The sequence below is a fragment of the Medicago sativa genome, chromosome 4, assembly GCF_051527215.1.
Source record: "Medicago sativa cultivar Bolivia chromosome 4, Bolivia_mono, whole genome shotgun sequence".
Taxonomy (NCBI): domain Eukaryota; kingdom Viridiplantae; phylum Streptophyta; class Magnoliopsida; order Fabales; family Fabaceae; genus Medicago; species Medicago sativa.
In genome coordinates, this window is record NC_140752.1 from 51,091,975 (window position 1) to 51,110,458 (window position 18,484).

The 18,484-nt window shown below is 31.2% G+C and overlaps 1 protein-coding gene across 1 annotated transcript; it reads right to left on the minus strand.

Annotated features, from left to right (window-relative positions):
* Nucleotides 1-916: 916 nt before the first annotated feature.
* On the minus strand, nt 917-6,572 carry LOC146929662 (tricyclene synthase TPS4, chloroplastic). Its single transcript, XM_085701462.1, has 7 exons — nt 6,317-6,572; nt 5,956-6,220; nt 4,943-5,315; nt 3,410-3,631; nt 2,879-3,017; nt 1,954-2,202; nt 917-1,464 (listed from the first exon to the last, which is right to left on the minus strand). The coding sequence occupies exons 1-7, from the start codon at nt 6,518-6,520 to the stop codon at nt 1,174-1,176; spliced, it is 1,743 nt and encodes a 580-aa protein (XP_085557588.1). The 5' UTR covers nt 6,521-6,572; the 3' UTR covers nt 917-1,173.
* Between the last annotated feature and the right edge of the window lie 11,912 nt (nt 6,573-18,484).

Here is an 18,484-nt window from a genome sequence, read left to right on the forward strand (position 1 = left end):
TCCCCGCGAGGGGGGGGGGGGGGTGCTCGTAGCAACACGGGGCACCGGTTCAAAGATATTATCATAGCGGCCCCCTGATTGCACATTGCAACGCTCAACGGTTACGGTTCCCGCAACCGTAACTGCCGAGCAAGGACTTCCTGTCGTTAACGACATACGCATCTGCTATCTATATAAGGGGACTTTACAATGTCCCCAAAAGTACAATTTTCTTCAACTCATAGCCCCTATTCTAACTCACAAACTAACTTGAGTGTCATAGGTAGGGGTGGAAATGGGCTAGGCCGGGTCGGGCTTTGTAAGGCCTAAGCCTGGCCTACTTCAAAAAGTATAGGCCTGAGCCTGACCTATTACCCGTCATAGGCTCATTTTCGAGGCCTGACCTGGCCTTTTTAAAGACCTGATGAAGCCTGAAAGCCTATTTAAAAGCCTATTTTATGCTAAGATCTGGCAACACATGTAAGCCTACTGCTAAATAGGCCAAAACTTATTAAGGCCTAAAGCACAAAAATATGTTTGCTACTAAATAATGAATTCTTACGAAGGTCTAATCGCACCAATATATCAGCTACTAAATAGCCAATCATATGAAGACTTGTCTTTATGAAAAAAAACTTCAAAAATATCAATAATGGAAGATATATTATATATAAAAAGCTTAATAGGCCGGTCTGACGGGCTTAATAGGCTTTTTTGCAAGCCTTAGCCTGACCTGTTTAATGAAATAGGCCTTATAAAAAGCTTGAGCCTACCCTTGTTAATAAACGAGCTGGGCCGAGTTAGGCTTTAAATAGGCTAGGCTGTAGGCCCCTGTCGGACGGCCTGACCTGTTCCCACCCCTAGTCATAGGGTATGCAGGAACATCCCCTGCCGTTCCAAGCTCATACAAACAACTAACTCACCACACCGAACATCATTTTGTTGAACAGGTAAAATCATTACATTTCTGTAAATTATTATTAATTTGTAGGTTTTTCTGCCTTATACAAAAATTAACATTTGTACCCCAATATTTAATTTATGATACAAAGCTTAACGTATAATGTTGGAGCTGTACATTTTCTTTGGCCCTTCAAATTTGATTTGTAGTTTTGTACCCTCACACTAACATATACCTTTATTTCTATTTCTTTGACAAATACTAATATATACCTAGGACACCAATTGTTTGAATTAATTAATTGGTTCAAGTATTAATGCCTTTATCCGATTCTTTGCCATGGTATCAGGGGCTCCATGACCATCTCCATATTGGTACGTACAGTGAGAAATTCTAGCAAGGTTGATTATTGTCTCTGAAAAATATTTTGAGGAAGGTGAATTGATAACTCGATCTTTGTTCATCTTCTTCCAATTTTCATTAAGCAAATTTTGGATGTGTTTGTAAGCAACCTCCTCACTAACACCATTTTCATTCATGTAGCATATAATTGAATTAACGCCTTCACCTCTTTCTAACTCCGCCTACAAAATTATATAACAAATCAATTGGATTGATTACTCAGATGCTCTTATATCATGTGTCCTTGTTGAAAATATTAGAAATTTCATATCTTCAAATCTAATAATTTAGAATAAAGGATAATTGAGTTGAAAATATCCTATAAACTTGTTAAATTGGATCAATTGGATTGATTACTCGGATGCTCCTAATAATTGAGTTGAAATGTGCAACTATGAAGCACGGACACTCCTCGGATTAGGCGTGTTCCGATGTTATGTGTTGTGTCCGACATCGATACGACATCGACACTTGTAATTACATTGAATTATGTAATTTTTTCAAATTATTAGCTATGTCGACGTATCAGTGTCCGTGTGTCCGTATCCATGCTTTATAGATGTGCAACTTTTTTTGGACTTACTTAAGTCTTCTATTTTCTTAGTTAGTTTTTCTAGTATTATGATATGATAATATGCATGCATGGACAGTTAAGGTAAGGCACAAATTACCGATGAAGTAGCCAAATCATTGCAAAGTCGAAAAATTATGGATGGTCTCTTCAACAATATAGGACAATTTTCCAAGTACTCAAGCCCCTCCTTTGTTATGTTACGATTTAGCAAAAAATAGGAATGGGTGAGTAAAACTACACCGGAGACAGACACCCATGCATTGTTGAGGTAGTCATCAAATTTTGGCATGTGTTTATTGTGACACCATCTTGCTTCTTGTAGGAATGCTTTCAACAAATCAGACCACTGTAATTTATTGGAAAAACCATGTCTAAATATTAGTATAACTTAGCAACAAACACCAAATGAAAATTATTAGTACAAGTAGTGAAGTGTGTATTAATTGTCTAATTGAGAGATAGTGTGATCATAAATATATTATGGCATAGCTATCAACAGTTGAATAGATAAAATTTGGAGGGTTTTTTTTTTTTTTGAGAAAAAATTGGAGGGTTTGTATAGCTCTGCTAATTTGAGATATATGTTATAAAAAAAAAGAGTTAAAAAAACCACATTTAAAGCCTTGGCTAGAAAAATTTAATAAAAATTAATTTTATAACAAATAATTTAGCTGTTAAGAACTGGAAATTGTGACTTCGAACATGCGCCCTAATAAAGTCTAAAATTTGGTGGGTCTGTATAGCTCAACTGATTTGAGATATATGTTAAAAAAAAAGGTTAAAAAAACCGCGTTTAAATTCTTGGCTAGAAAAATTAATAAAAAATATATATTAACCATGTGTATCTAAATCTAAATTATTTAGCCCTGTGAATATACAAATTTTGCTCATGTATTAAATGTTTTGCTCAAAATTTAATTCCCTAAGACATGTTCTAAACATGTTCTTAACCAATTTTTTTTTTTTTTGAGGGATGTTCTAACCATTTTGTGAACGTGGTTTTTATGTGAATTTGGTCATACCGATTTGACGAGGTAGGGAAGGATGTCATGTCCTGTTTCTTTAAGTGTGTCATATGTGAAATCATTGATAGTGTTGTAAAGTGCCAAGAAGAATATCTTCATATACTCCGGAAGAATTTGAAATGCATTAATATCCCATCTGAAAGAAACATAGGTTTTTTATTAGTAAACTATGTAATTAACAACAATTTTCTCTCTAAATTCTTCACACTACTTTGACTTTTTGCAAATAGTGTGATACTCCCCGGTCTTATTTATAAGGGAAATGTTAACTTGTGCCCTCAAGGCACAAGTTAATGATTCAAATATAGAAATAATATATTGGAATGTGTGCATTGCATTTAATTTTTAACTTTTTAATCCATTAAATGCACAAAATTTTAGAGAATATTTCTTTTTTTGGCTTTCTTAACATGTGCCCTAAGGGCACAAGTTAACACTACCCTATTTATAATTCATTCCAGATACATAAACTTTTGTTGACCAAACTTCCTCTTATAAAAAAGATTGGAGGGAGTAAAATTTATTTACCTTTCTACCGCCGTTGTAAAAAGCTCTAATTCATCCAAGGTGCCATAAACATCATAAATGTCATCGATTAAAGTAATCAGAGAGCAAACTTTGGTTAAACCCTTGCGGATATCACTAAACTGAGGCTCAAATAGTGTCATTCCAGCTGCCCAAAAGAAACATTCCATTAGCCTATCACGACCAAAGCTTAACCTTGAGGCTAGTCCCATGCCCTTCCACCACCTTCATTATGTAAAAAAAAAAAAAAAGCGATCTTATTAAAAAGAGTGTAAAAATGAAACTAACCCAACTTTATAAAATTATATTTTTTATATAAGCTATAAAATTAGTATAATATGTTAGTAAAAAAGGATAATGTATTGCTAAAAAACATGGATGAGACGCTTGTTATACATCATTTGAGTCTTTTGTTGTTAAAAAAAAAAAAATTAAATCAATGCAATTTTTTATTGTATTTACTAATTATTGCACATTTTATTTCATTTACAAATCCTCCCCATCGTCATCGGTTTTTGGTCGGCGACGTCCTTTAGGTCTACAAAGGGTCGCGCAATTGTGGTGGATCCAGTCTCTGGATGATTGGAGATTTTTATCCTTTGCAAAGAAAGACGGTACAATGGTCCAGAGGGTTGTGTTGATAAGGTGTTAGTGGTTGTGCTTGTGGTGGTTGATTTTGTGGCTTGTTTTGGTTTGTTTATGTTCCAGCTGGATCGATTTGCATTGATGTTCCACCTTTTCTTCGTCTTACAAATTTGGCATCGGGATATTGGTGGGCCAAGTTTTTGGACAGGTTTAGGTGTCTGCTCTGGTGGTTCATGAGTTGAGGGGTGCCTTTTTGATTTGTGTCGGGAGTCTAGTGGGTCAATCACTTTTGATTCGAGATCAGGAGCCAATTTTTTTTACTCAAGTACTTTTAGGCTTTTGGTGTCTCCTCCAACTTATCGGAAGTTGAGTGGTGGTCGAATCTGATTGTTTGAAGCAATAAATCATTGTCGGCTGCTTTATTGAACTCTGTTGGTGGTAATGGAAAATTGACAGTGTTGTTGATTTTTCGCTGCGTGTTTTGGTGTATTTTTATTTTTCATTTTGGTGTAATACTTGGATCTATTCCCCTATTTATATATAATATATTTTGTCATTCAATTTATTTATATATATTTTTTTACAAATTTAAGGTAAATCAGGGCTCCCAATCATGACTCCATTCACAAACCATAACTACAGTAGGACATGATGGACCCGAGGAGCGGACATGATGGACCCGAGGAGCATCACATTAGACTTTAAATAAGCACACTGGAATAAATATGTTTTATGTTAAGTGTGAGTAAAAGAGTCTTATATTATATGGAAAAGTGGATGTTAAACATTTTATAAATGAGAAGATCGTAAATCAAATTTTGAGTTAAGATAATATTAAATTCTCAGGACTCAATATGATGATCATCCGAGCTTCCTTTACGAACCAACAATATCAAAATCAAAATCTAGTTCGACAAATAATAATAGGTACATTCCTTTTCATAAACTTACCTGGACATTTCTTTAAGATCCTCTTGTAAAGTTGATTGCACAATGTTGAAATTCAATTTGGCTGCTTCAAGCAAGACCTTGTTTGCATCCTTCCTTTTTTCGTACGAATCAATATACCATCGAGCTTCAAGACTTTGGACTCTACGATGTAGTGGAAGCTCCAATGAATGATTCACTTGTTCAAAGAGGATACTGCTTCTACCTTCACTAAGGTCTTTGAGGTGGATGCTGGTGAAAGCATTGGCTTCATCCAAAATTTGTTCTCCTTCATAAGATAGAAACGATGCCTCGTAGAGACTTAACATTCCTTTGATATCTTGGACAAGACATGCCTTAAAATCTCCATTGTGGTCCTTAAACATCTCAAAAATATCTGTATATACGAAAAAAGTTCTTCATCATTGTGGTCCTAATCATATAGAAAAACATCTTCATCATATTTATCATACAACGTTGTCTTGATGTAATTCAATAGTTTAGAGATTGTTTAACATAGCTTTCTGAAACTGAAAATGGAAATTATGTTCTAATCTTCAAAATTGAGTTGTAATAAAATTGTGAGGGTCTACTTTTAAAATATTTTTTTGTGGTTCATATTAGATGCACCTGTTTATCATATACTATAATGGTACAATATTTAGGTAAGGTTATAATGGTTTATAACATTTCACTCGATAGATATTTTACAAAATTAACGGTTAGATTGAAACTATACTGTATCATATAAAAAAACTCGTTGTAATAACTTGAGAAATATATATATATATATATATATATATATATATATATATATATATATATATATATATATATATCATGAAACTTGCTAATTATATTATTCATATATAATAATTATAGATTTGTAATTTCTTAGGTAATTAACTCATCGAAAAATACAACATTTTTGAAAAAAATAATTTACATTTCTAATTTTTTTTTTCCCAACTAATATGGTAAGAATAATGCACATTTTTTATAAACTAAAATTGATGCATGTACGTATGTATGTGCACCTGGTGAAACATCATAACCATATTCTCGAAGGAGCCTAAATCTTAAGGCAGTTTCATGAAGACTTCTGCCAATATTGTTTGAACCACTGCATTTTTCAAAAGATAAAAATCTATCAAGGGCTTCTCCTATCTCCTTTTCGAAGTGGTTACTGAGGCCCAAGTGTTTCACAGTATCGATTAACTCTAATATCTTTACATTTTCATCCTTAATCATTCTTCTTACTTCCTCTTGCAGCCTCCTACTACTATCCACGTATCGAGCATCCTAGAAATAATACAAAATATAAATAACTAGTAAGTAACAGTGAAAATGTGAATTTTTAGCCACTAAAATACTTGACGAAAAAAAAAAGTGAATTACCGCATAGTCGTGTTTCAAGGATTGTAAGATGTCGTAATTCCAAATATTGGGTTGGTAATTGGCTGATTTTCTTTGAGAAACATTTGTACTAGTAGCGTAACATAGAAGTGGAGAACCATTTCTATGGCTGAGATTATTAGTTCTTCGTAGTTCTTGAGATTTGAAGAAACTAGGAAGTGAGATAAAGGAAGAGTTCAACAACATTGAATGAATTGTATAAGGATACTTATGTTATTATGGAAGAGTTCTTTGCATTGTTTCTCGTAGGTGTTAGGGTGCTGACATTTATATAGGCATACTTGTGTCTTGGTTTGAAACTTTGTATGGATGATGTGTCATTTTTTTAGTGGAGCTAGTACAGTTATTTTTTTAGTGGAGCCACAAAAGGAAATTAATTAATTAAATGGTAATCAATTCTTAAATATCCTCAAGTTTGGTTGTCCATGACATTCCCTAACACTGCCCACATTTGATTAGTTACGTTTTTAATACGACGCTTACTACTTTTAGTAAGTTTTAAAATATTAAGTTTTCTTTTGTAAAGAAAATATTAAGGATTGTTCTTTATTTTTTATTATTATAAAATTTAATTTTTATTTTATTTTAAAGGATAATTTTATCAAAAGTTGTAAAAGTTCATCATTAAATCATTTTAAGATCGAGATGTTTATATTAGACGCACCTTCAAATTTGTGTCATTTAATTTAAAAATTTGAAACAACCATGAACATATTGTAGGTATACGTAATTTAATTTGTTTTAATATTCCAACTTTTAAAAGAATCAATCTTCGTACTAAAAAAATAAATAAATAAAAGATTCAATCTTATAATGTAAATTTGTTTTTATATTACTGGACATTAGTAAAACATGTCCAGTAATTATTTCCGTAAGGAACTGAACTCAACTTTTTTATGTTTATTTAGTGGTAAAAATCATAGCCACTTTATTAATTTTATTTAGAGGTAGTCATTTTCATTAATGGTGACAAAAAAAGAAGTTATTCACAAAAAAAGAAGTTATTCTTTAAGGTAAAAGCATGCATGTACCAAACAAAAAGAAAAGAAAAATATTAAATAATTTTAGTATGGAATTTAGGTAAAATACAACTATGGAGTTGTTAGAAACACATAAGTGGCTGTGATAGGCTATTGAAGCCACTTAATAGTATCGAAGATAGATACAACTCTTGTAGTATTTACAATATCAATTTCAATTTTTTTTCTCTCTTTCTTTGCTATTTTAGATTACCAGACAATTATTGTCAAAAAAAAAAAAAAAGATGATCAGACAATTGTTTTCTAGAAAACATTTCAAGCAATCAAAGAGATGAAACAATAGTACTTGAATGTTGATTTTTAACCTTCAACATAAATTTTGATCAATTTGTGCCAAAAGTCTTTGATTTTTAACCTTCAACATAAATTTTGATCAATTTGTGCCAAAAGTCTTCAAGCACAAAATCAAACTTATCATGCAAAGGGAAATTCAACATGCGATTTGACTATTATATCTTAAAAAAGGTTTGTATGTCTATTATATCTTATAAGTTTACTTTATGTTGCAATTTTAGCCCCTCATGACAATTTTAGCCCCCTAAGTTTACTTTCCAAGCCCCCTAATTTCAAGTCAAATAGTAAACTTAGGGGGCTAAAATTGCCATGAGGGGCAAAAATTGCAACAGAAAGTAAACTAAGGGGGCTTGGAAAGAGTTATTTTTTTTAGGGGGCCAAAATCACAACTTTGAGAAACTTAGGGGGCCAAAAGTGTAATTAAGCCTTCTTTTTATCTAGAAAATGGAGAGAAACCAAACAATTGAACTCGAGTAATAAATGAGCAAACAAATCGTTCGAAAAAATCTAATTCAATTCTTGGATGAAACAATTTTTGGTTAGACTAATGTTACCCCCCACAGCCGAATAAGAATGTCCTAATAACGAATATTAACTACACCCAACTCTTAATCGATAAAGTTGGTTTCTATACTGCTCACTCTCCAAACTCCAAATAAATCTGAAATCTATATACGTGTAATTGATGGAGGGGAAAAAAATCTGAATGCGTGGTAGCTAAAATAGCTAACAATTCATCCACATGATTCCTAAAAATAAATGTGTATCTTCTGCAAGGAAATAGCATTGTCATGTCGAGGGGCCTGCCATGCCAACCCAAAAACGTCGCTTGCTGTCGGGAAAAATACGAAAAAGGTAAACCTATCTTTCATAGGTATAATATGTCATGGTCCAAAAATGTATGATCTTATTCTAAGTTTCATGTTTCTTTCCGAAAAACAAAATACATTTGTTTCATGTTAAAAATGGTCTTTTCGTGTGAGGAACTATTCTAAGAAGCAATTGTCAAGTAAACCCTTGTTTTAGTCCTTAATAATAATGATACTCCCTCTATTGTCAATTATAAATGAATTTGACTTTTTAGATTCATTTAATTAATGATGTATGTGGTATAATATGAATCACATACATCATTAATTGAATGAACATAAAATGTCAAATTTACTTATAATTGATAACGGAGGGAGTATGTGATTTGGTGTAAATCAAATCTGATGTGTTTAAGAGTTCATTAAACGCGTGGAAGGAAACTTATGAAAAAAAAAAAAAAAGAAAGTAGAATACTAAACAGTGTCCTCAAGACATTGGTTAAGCAACCAAAACAAGTAACTTTTTTTTATTAAAAATAGTGTAATTATCACTTTATCAAAAGTCAAAACTTATATTTTCAAGACAAATTTTATATTTATAGATCCCTTAATCATTGCCCTGAAGACATTGGTTAGCAAGATAAAAAAAAAAGGGGTCTTGTTAACTTGTGCCCTAAGGGCACAAGATAAGAAACTAAATGTAGAAAATTAATCTTGGAAATTGTGCATTCATAACCTTAAAAACTTCAAAACTTATATTTTCAATGCAACATTTATTTTTAAATTCTATTTTAAGATCCTTATCTTGTGCCCTAAGGGCACAAGTTAACATTTTCCAAAAAAAAAAAACAACAGCTAGCATGAATTAATTTTGAAAAACAGCTCTTAATTTATGAATTTGAAGAGTCATTATCACTTGAAGAGAATTCGTGGTTTGGACGGTTGGCAATAAGTTGGAGTAGCATCTCAATTTCTATTGTCCCATAAAATTGGTGTTTGGCATAAGAAATGTAATTTTATTTTGACTTTAATTTTGGAGTCACAACTTTGATTCAAGGAGCTCATGTGTTAAGAATGTTGAAACGTTTATTAAACTCATTCAACTCGAATAATTGACCTCCGAAAGACAAAAAGTCTTCACATATGTTGCATTAGTGATCAGCTATTTATTTTTCAAGTTTTAAATATTACTAGGTATACAACCCGTGCGTTGCACGAGTTTGATTATAATGTTTGTTTTTAAAATTTATTGAAAATAAAATATTTGGTGGATCTCTATTGAATTATTTTTTGATTAAAAAACATGGCTATTATAAAATATTTTTAAACTTATTATTCTCTCATCAAGTGAATATAGAGTAGATAAAAATTATTTTTGGCATAAACAGTGTGTCATTCACCTATATTAGAAATCAATAGAAATTAATAAAAATTCTTCAAAAAAAAAAATAGAAATTAATAAAAAAAATTAATATATTTTCTTGGTTTAATTTATATCTCCTCTTTTTGTTTACCTTTGTTTTAATACATTTTTGGATTTTAGAAAGATAAAAATTATGAATTATAATTAGATATTATCAAATTTATATTCTAACTTGAGTTAATGAAATTAATTTATTTAGAGAAAATAGAAGAAAATAACTCAATTTCAAAAAATAAATAAATCAAATGACTTATTTTTCATATGTACCATTCAAATACTTCATGACAACATGGTTTTTAGATTTAAAAAAAAATAATTATTCATTTTCCCCTCAAAAAAAAAAAAAAAGAAATTCATCTTAATCCCTTTTACAAATAATTTATTTCATAAAATTTAATATGAATAATTATAGTTCCATTATTTCATACGAAGGATGCATGTTATATTTAGCATTTTGGTGCTAAATGCAAAACAACTTTTTTATTAAAATAAAAAGGTTGAACTTAAAAAACATATGTAATATGATTTTAGTACAATCTCTGCATTACTCGGGACTATAATACATTTTATTGTATCGATTCATTAGTGTTTTTCCTAAGCAAACTACTACAAATGTGTAACTTGGATCATATCCTTTAGTCTTCTCAATATCTTTTTTTAGAGGCACAATTGTCTATTTCTCTCAATTCTCTCTATCGATGATCATGTCTCAATTATATTATAATATCTTTGTTATTGTTTTTATACGGAAAAAAATGATAGATAGTTTTCTTCACCTTTAAAAACTAAAATAATATTTTTATGTAAGATACAATCTTCCATATTAAATTTAAAATATTTGAATAAAAATTAATTGAACTTTTATTTATATTATTAATATTTACATAAAGACTATAAGTTTAGACTATTTAAATACATTGTAGCTTTCATTTTTTTAATATATACTTAATTCTATATTATACTTAATTCATAAATAGAAGCCTTGTTTATCCTTCATCTTCAAATTCACAAGAAAATATTATAATATCCAAATTAAGTAACAAAAGGAAATAAGAAAATTAGAAAAGTAGACTAATAAACATTAAATCAATAAAAAAAGCAGGGTTTGAATATTTGGTAAATCTAAGAGTTTTAATATTAAAACAGAAACTTACTAAACAATTGTAACTAATTAACCAATTTATTCATTAAATTTTTCATTATTATAATGAGTGTTTTTGTTGGTTACTCATTAATATAATGAGTGAGTAAATTATCATAGTTAGGGAATATGTAAAAATAGTAGGTCAAATTTTGATGCGACAAAGTCATTTTAAAAATATAATAAGACATTAGTAATTAATAAAAATGTAACTAATGATTTATCAATACAATTTATTTTAATTTGTAACTTACAACCTTTTATTCCTTCTAAAAAAAAAACTTACAACCTTTTATTAACCTTTCACCAATTGTTCTTAGTATTTTAAGAAATATAATTATTTTTTGGCTAAATATATTATTTGAGTGATCATTTTATTTTGTCATTTGTAACATTTTTCTACAAAAATTATTTTTTTATTCTGTATTTATTCTACATAATATTAAAATATTTAAGTTGCAAAGTTTTATGAGAAAGAAGTTATTATATAATGAGCTTTAACATTTGTGTTTCATATTTTTCCAAAGTATATAAACATGATAAATAGATAAAATATAATAAAAATATAAGTGTGAAAATAAATACGGACTTTTTTGATAAAAAGAAATAAATATAGATGATAATAATTATCACTACGTTGATATAGACTTCAATTTTATCTAAACTATTTGGTCGACCTAAAAGTAACTTGAGTTTCTATCATATCATCGAAACTAAAGAATAGCCAAGAGATGAAGAGTAAAAAAGAGAAGAAAAATTATAATACAAAATGGAAGAGCTACCATCCAATATTTTCTTAGAGAAAGTGATGACGAACAACGATTTTTCATAAACTTCTTGAGCAACAATGATGCAACAAAATTATAATTGAAGAGGTACCGTGCAATGATCTCTTAGAGAAAGTGATGATGAACAACCATTTTTCATAAACTTCTTCTTCAACAACAACGATGCAACAAAATTAAAATAGAAGTATCATTTATCTTCTTTTCCTAATTCACATAAAAAAATTCTTCATACACATTAAGAGATAAAATAAAATATGAAAGAAAGTCGGAAGACTAACAAACATCATATAAATAAAAAAGTAGAGCTTAAATATTTGATCAATCTAAAATTGAGCAAGTGTTGTTTTACCATCACCTCATTTGATTTGTTATCAATTGTATTACTAACATTATAATTCACTTATTTTCAAATGCATCACAAAAACTATCAACATAGTATCGTATAATCTCTAAAGTTAACAACAAAGATATGAACTTGATTAACATCTTACAATTTCAAGAATTATTTCATAATATGAACAATGGAGAGAAAAAAAAATACACATTGAGATCACAAAAACATGATAAAATTCATCTTCAACAATAGGTAAAATCCTCTCAAATTAAAATTTCATATCGTCCATGTATTGAGAAGATTGTATATAAGGCATCTTTATATACTTAATTTACAGAACCGTTTTTTTATTATTGTTCAATTGAAGGATGAGAAAAATTTCAAAGGTTGCACTATATTAAAGGGGTGTTGCTCGTTTCACCTTTTCATTGAACCTAGTGCTTTTTTTCATTGAACCTAGTGCTTTTTAATCAATCCTTATTATCTAATCCTAAACTACAATGTAAACAAAACTTCTAAAACCCTAATCCTATGTTTTGAGCGGGAAATTAATGACTTAACCTCACTTAATGCGATTTTTGAATTTCAAATCAAGTCCTCTTTAGAATAGCGCGCTTAACAATCCTTCCTGGCTATTAAATGAGCTTTTTACATTCTCTAGACTCTTGACATACAACCTGTATGTGAATACGAATAGTCTCTGCATCTGCTATTAATGTTTTGCAGTTTTTCAATGTAACAGTTACCCATGCAATGCACCATACGATAGTATAAATATGACTGATCTTTCTGATTTCCCTACATTCCAATCGGTTTCATTCTGTCATGGCACACAATGGAATTCAGACCTTTCTTTCATACCAGATGTTGATTGGCACATTATACATTCTATCTCTTGCTGTTTTGTTTTGTATATTTGAGATTTGGTTTTACTTTTTATGAATAATTCGTTTATTAACATCTCAACGGTTTATTGCAGCACCTTTGGATCCCAATCCATCAACTGACATAGACAGGAGGATCAATGAGCTGAGGTTGAAATATAGAACATATATGGTTGAGAATGATGTTGATTGGGTGAGTATACTAAAGTTGTTTTAATATGTCGTGCTTTACATATATATACACACAATCATTTTGTTTCTTTCGTACAGGCTTCTGTCATGCTCCCTATGTTGTTTGCTCACGATTTTGGTGACCAAATAGGTCAATTGGCGCAGCTATGCTGTGAAGCGAATCACTGATGAGTGGGATGTGGTTAAAAGGTTCATGGTTCTTCATAATATCAAGGTGCTATGTCAATACCATATCAAGGTTCATAATTGCATTTTTTGCAAAAACTGTGTATAATCATTGTTTTTATTGCTGTGCAGTCAATTACTGAAGATGAAAATGATGTGAATGATGACAACGTTGTTACTTTGAGCGATTCTGTTAGGTATATTTTCTGTGTTGATATAAATGTAGGTTACATGCATAAGTAGGAAATTAGAAGCAGATGTCTTATTAATCAATGAATAATCACCGCTATTTAGAACCATAGGCTTCAAAGCAACTTTGTTGTTATCTTATAGTTTTGATTCTAGCTGTGTATATTTTGTTATGTGGCCAATCTACTTTTACTGCTATTAGATCCGTAGCATCTGTAAAATTGTAGAAGCATTGGCAGATAGTTTTTTCCTTTGTAGAAGAAACACTAATAATAATAAAATTGGGTCTTTTATTCACGCATGTACCATTTATGTTAACCAATAGACCAGTAATTGTGTCAGCTTATGTACTCAGAATTCTTTGTAAAATTCAGTCTTATAGAAGTATTTTTATAAGTACACTATATTTCTATATGGTTTATTAATTTTTATAAGTACACTATATTTCTATATGGTTTATTATTTAGTTTAGAATCACCGCCATTTTAAACTAATGTTTTCAAGTGTGTTTCCTTTATCTTTAAAGAATTCAGAGATGTCAAAAACTTATTTTGTTTATTGTATAATGAAGGTTGAGGGTGTTGGTTCATCCAAATCTGCCGCTAATCAAAACGAATGTCATCCAGCTGAATGATCGAGGCAAAGAGGATGAACATACACCTTGCAGCAAACTGGTGGGGAAAAGATCAGCTGAGAAGGGTGTTTCTGAACTGATGGCTTATGAGTTGGATGGCGACGAATCTACAACAAAATATGTCAAGCTGAAATGTGTGAAGATTGAGCTTAAAGATCAAGAGGAGTGTCATGTTCCAGTCCGTTTCTTACATTATTTTTACAATTGTCTGGATTATGGGTTTTGTCTTATTTGCTATTGTTCTATCTTATTTAAGTACTATTTGTTCGTGCTCCTTTAAGCGCCTGTTATGGTGTATGACATTTCGTATCCGTACTTTGTTTAATTTCGAATGATATCCTTATTTCAGCTTAAATTTGAATGATTTCGTAAAGTATTCAATTCCTTTGTAGTATGTCTTTTAGCTTTATAAGGCACCATACAGTTGTCAACCACAACATCTATGGAACATAAAGACAAGTTCGGATTAGAACCATATTACTAACTTATTTGTCGAATTTGTGCATTTTTGCTGCCAGACTTTGTAAACAGATGTATATTACCAAGTTTATGATACTGATAACTTCGTATTTGTCATTTATAAGCATCTATAATCATGTACAGCGGTGATTTGTCATATGTCGCGTATGAAATTAACAGTTAGTTTACAAAATAGCATCAAATTAGAATGTATGTCCTATTTGCAATTAGTGGTGAATAAATCATGACTTCCAATTTAGAGATTATATAAAGAATATTTCTAACTTACATTCCTTCTTAATTCCAATTCATATTTGTTAATAAGATCATATCCTCAATCGCGGTGATTAGACATATGTAACTAATGGTATCCAATAAGAAAAGCACCATCCTAGATAGCGGTTGTTAGTCTAAAATGAATGCAGTTTTTTTTTTTTTTTTTTTTACGAGTATATTTTCAAAATTACCTTATCTGTTTAGTGCTTCCACTATCATTTTTAAAACAATAGTTTCATGATATATGCGACCTATAGCTGCTTATATATGTTTAATCCATCTCCAACATGTAGATGCAAAATGGATATACAAAGATGCGGTTATAGACTTATGAACGGACTATGTCACCGCAAATATTTGCAAAGTCTTGGCATATCACTACATCAGTAATCATTTTGTTCTCAAGTTGTTTTGGAGTAGTGCAGTTTTGGCTTCTGACATTATAATACACTCAAAGAAAATGGTAATTAATATTCACATTGGAAAACAACACATTAAATTAAGTCTGCCTTTTGCTCTGCCTACACACGCCATTCAATGCAGGTTGTATAACCAATATTCAGTGAGCAATTATACAATCAGGTAATTATAATTGTGTATATCTAAACTAAAAAGTAAAGCTCGGTGCTCAAAGAAATTTATTGATGTTCTAGCATTGGGGAGCTAAACCTACTAAACAGAAAGTTTACGATTTTGGCTTAATCATAAGTCTTTCTTTTTTCCATTGCATGCAAATTTGCTTTGTCGATTGTTCCTTTCTAGCTACGCGATGTTGCCCAACAAGAAGCGCAAGACGAACGGAGGTCGCAATCCGTTGACTGAAATTACTAACAGTAAGTTTCTGTAAACTGATATATACTCAATGACATAAGTCTTGCTTATAACATGTTGTCATGATAAAATAATGGTGGTTATTATGTAGCTGATAGCTCAGAACGCAGAAAAAATTAATTCGCACTGCAAGCTTTTTAATTTCATGTTATTTGCATGTTTTGTTTCCAAGAGATGGTCAATGCATGGAAAGTACTTATAATGTAGTTTACAAGGAGATTTTCCGCAATCTACCCACATGAAGTATTTTTTTATCTTACTTTTCTTACAAACATTTTATGTTGCACCGCAACCATTTTAATGTCAGCTTATGTGCATGATTTGTTTCAAATTGATATGACCCGTGCGGCAGCACGGGTAGATGGTCTAGTTAATTAGTATGCCATAAGGTGCACAAATGGAGTTATAAAAGTTAATGGGTTATTATTGGGTGAATATTGTTCAATTAGAGATGAGAAGCTTCTCTAAAGCATGACACATAAGCACAATAGAGGCACATGAGCAACTCAAGCTTCTATTACAAAGATATATAGATAGATAGATATAGATAGATAGATAGATAGATAGATTGCACACTTTTTAATATATTTTGCTTAGAATATTAAAAAGCTAGTGGTAATATTTAAAACTTGAAAATACAGTTAAAACTCTATAAATTAATAATGTCAGGACCAGAGAAATTTATTAATTTAAAGAGTTATTATTTTATCGATAAATTAATAATTATTAATTTAAAGAGTTTTTAAGTAATTATACTGTACATACCAAACACAAAGGCAAATTAGTCTATGCCTCTTAGAATTACGTTGCAGCGAATCTTGAGACTCAACGTAAATTAGTAACTACTGTGTTCATATGCATTGGAAATCAATAATGACTTTTGAAGTATAGTAAATGTAAACAAGGGGAACAAATGTGCTCAATGTATTCTTAATATATTTTTTTTTCAGTTTCTATGAATTATTAATTTATGATTTTCTTGGGACCAAAAATTATAAAGGGATCTTCCGAAAAATTATTATCTTATTATTTTATCGAGTTTTTCAATTTTTTACATTGGCCCAAGTCGGGACCGGACAAATTTATTATTTTAGAGAGTTTATTAATTTACCGAGTATTAAATTAAAGAGTTTCTACTGTAAATAACCGATTATAAAACAACCTATCTAAAGTTTTTTTTGGGCTGACTATTAGAGTTAGATGAGTTTAATGACCATTTCAACATTCTTCATTTTTTTTTTCAAGAAGTTAAAATGAAATTTATTTAAAACACAAAGAATCCTAGCAAGCACAAGGAATGTTAAGCTAGGAGACTTAACGAGCAAAATACAAAGAAAAAGTGTCCGTATATATGCGGAACACCCAAACAAACACCCATGTATCAAATACAAACTTCTACAGGCAAACCAAAAACACCCTCCACCGAGGGCCCTCGAAACCAATAAAAACTAAACACCAAACCAAGAAGTCATCTCCAAAAACCAAAGTCCAAACGTCTACGCAATAGCAGAACAAATCTTGTGCCAAACCATTAAAAACCTCTCCAAAATAACCATCAAACCTACCAAAAACCCATGTAACCGCACCTTAAACAAACCACACTATCTAACATTCGTGTATTTGATAACTCCATCAACAACAAACTCATAGAAGAAAACCCACAAAAATCATAACCACCACTAGTCACCACAAGCACCACCACCACCACCAAAAACTACCATTAACCACCAAAAACCACCATTAATCATCTCCAAAAACAGCACTAGCCACCACAAAAACCAATAAACCCCACTGAACCTCCCATCAACTACCACCACACACCCCTAGCCACCACACAACCACCACGAAGACAACAACGAAAACAACTTGATGCTCTCTATCACCACTTCATCACTTTCACCACACAAATCCACCACCACACCGCAGATCCGCAACCACAGATTCCAGATCCACCACAACACCACCACAAGTCGGACTCTTCTCTCCACTGATCCACCAAAATAGCATCGTCGCCACCACTGCAATATCACCATGTCATCACCACCTTCACCTCCTATCACCGCCAAAACCGTGACCTACTCCACCACAACACACCAACGGAAAGTAGAACACGCAAGAGTTCAAAACGGAAAAGTCGCCGCCGTTTCGAAGAGGAACACAAACAACCAAAACACACAAGACCATCGGAGAGTAGCAACCTTAACGCCAGCGCCGACAGATCTGGCGTTTAGAGGTGGTGCGGAGGACTGATGTCACTCATCACACCACCATCATGACCGGCTACATCTTGTAAATTGAGGGTTTGGATTGGGATGGAGTCATATTTTTCAACACTCTTCATTGACTTAGCTCCTTGAAATTAAAGTCCCAATAAATTTAAACTCCCAACAACTATTTGAAATTAAAGTCAAAATAAAATATCGTTTCTTATTTCAAACACCAATTTTATGGGCCAATAGAAATTGAGATGCTTCTCCAACTTATTGCCAAACCATTAATTCTCATAACGTGGCAATGACTCTTCAAATTCATAAATTTAGAGCTGCTCTTCTAAATTAATTCACGCTAGCACCAAAAATACCAATTACACCATTTAATGAATGAACCTAGAATGTTGATTTTTGCTTATAATAGTGACCGGAGGGTGCACCTAATTGTGTTGTAACTTGTTTATTTTATAGGTTTGCGTCA

Coding starts and splice junctions, on each gene's coding strand:
- LOC146929662 (XM_085701462.1), bottom strand. CDS start 6,520: ATGTTGTTGAACTCTTCCTTTATCTCACTTCCTAGTTTCTTCAAATCT. Junction 6,221..6,316: donor CCTTGAAACACGACTATGCG/GTAATTCACTTT, acceptor TATTATTTCTAG/GATGCTCGATACGTGGATAG. Junction 3,018..3,409: donor TTTACAACGGCGGTAGAAAG/GTAAATAAATTT, acceptor TGTTTCTTTCAG/ATGGGATATTAATGCATTTC.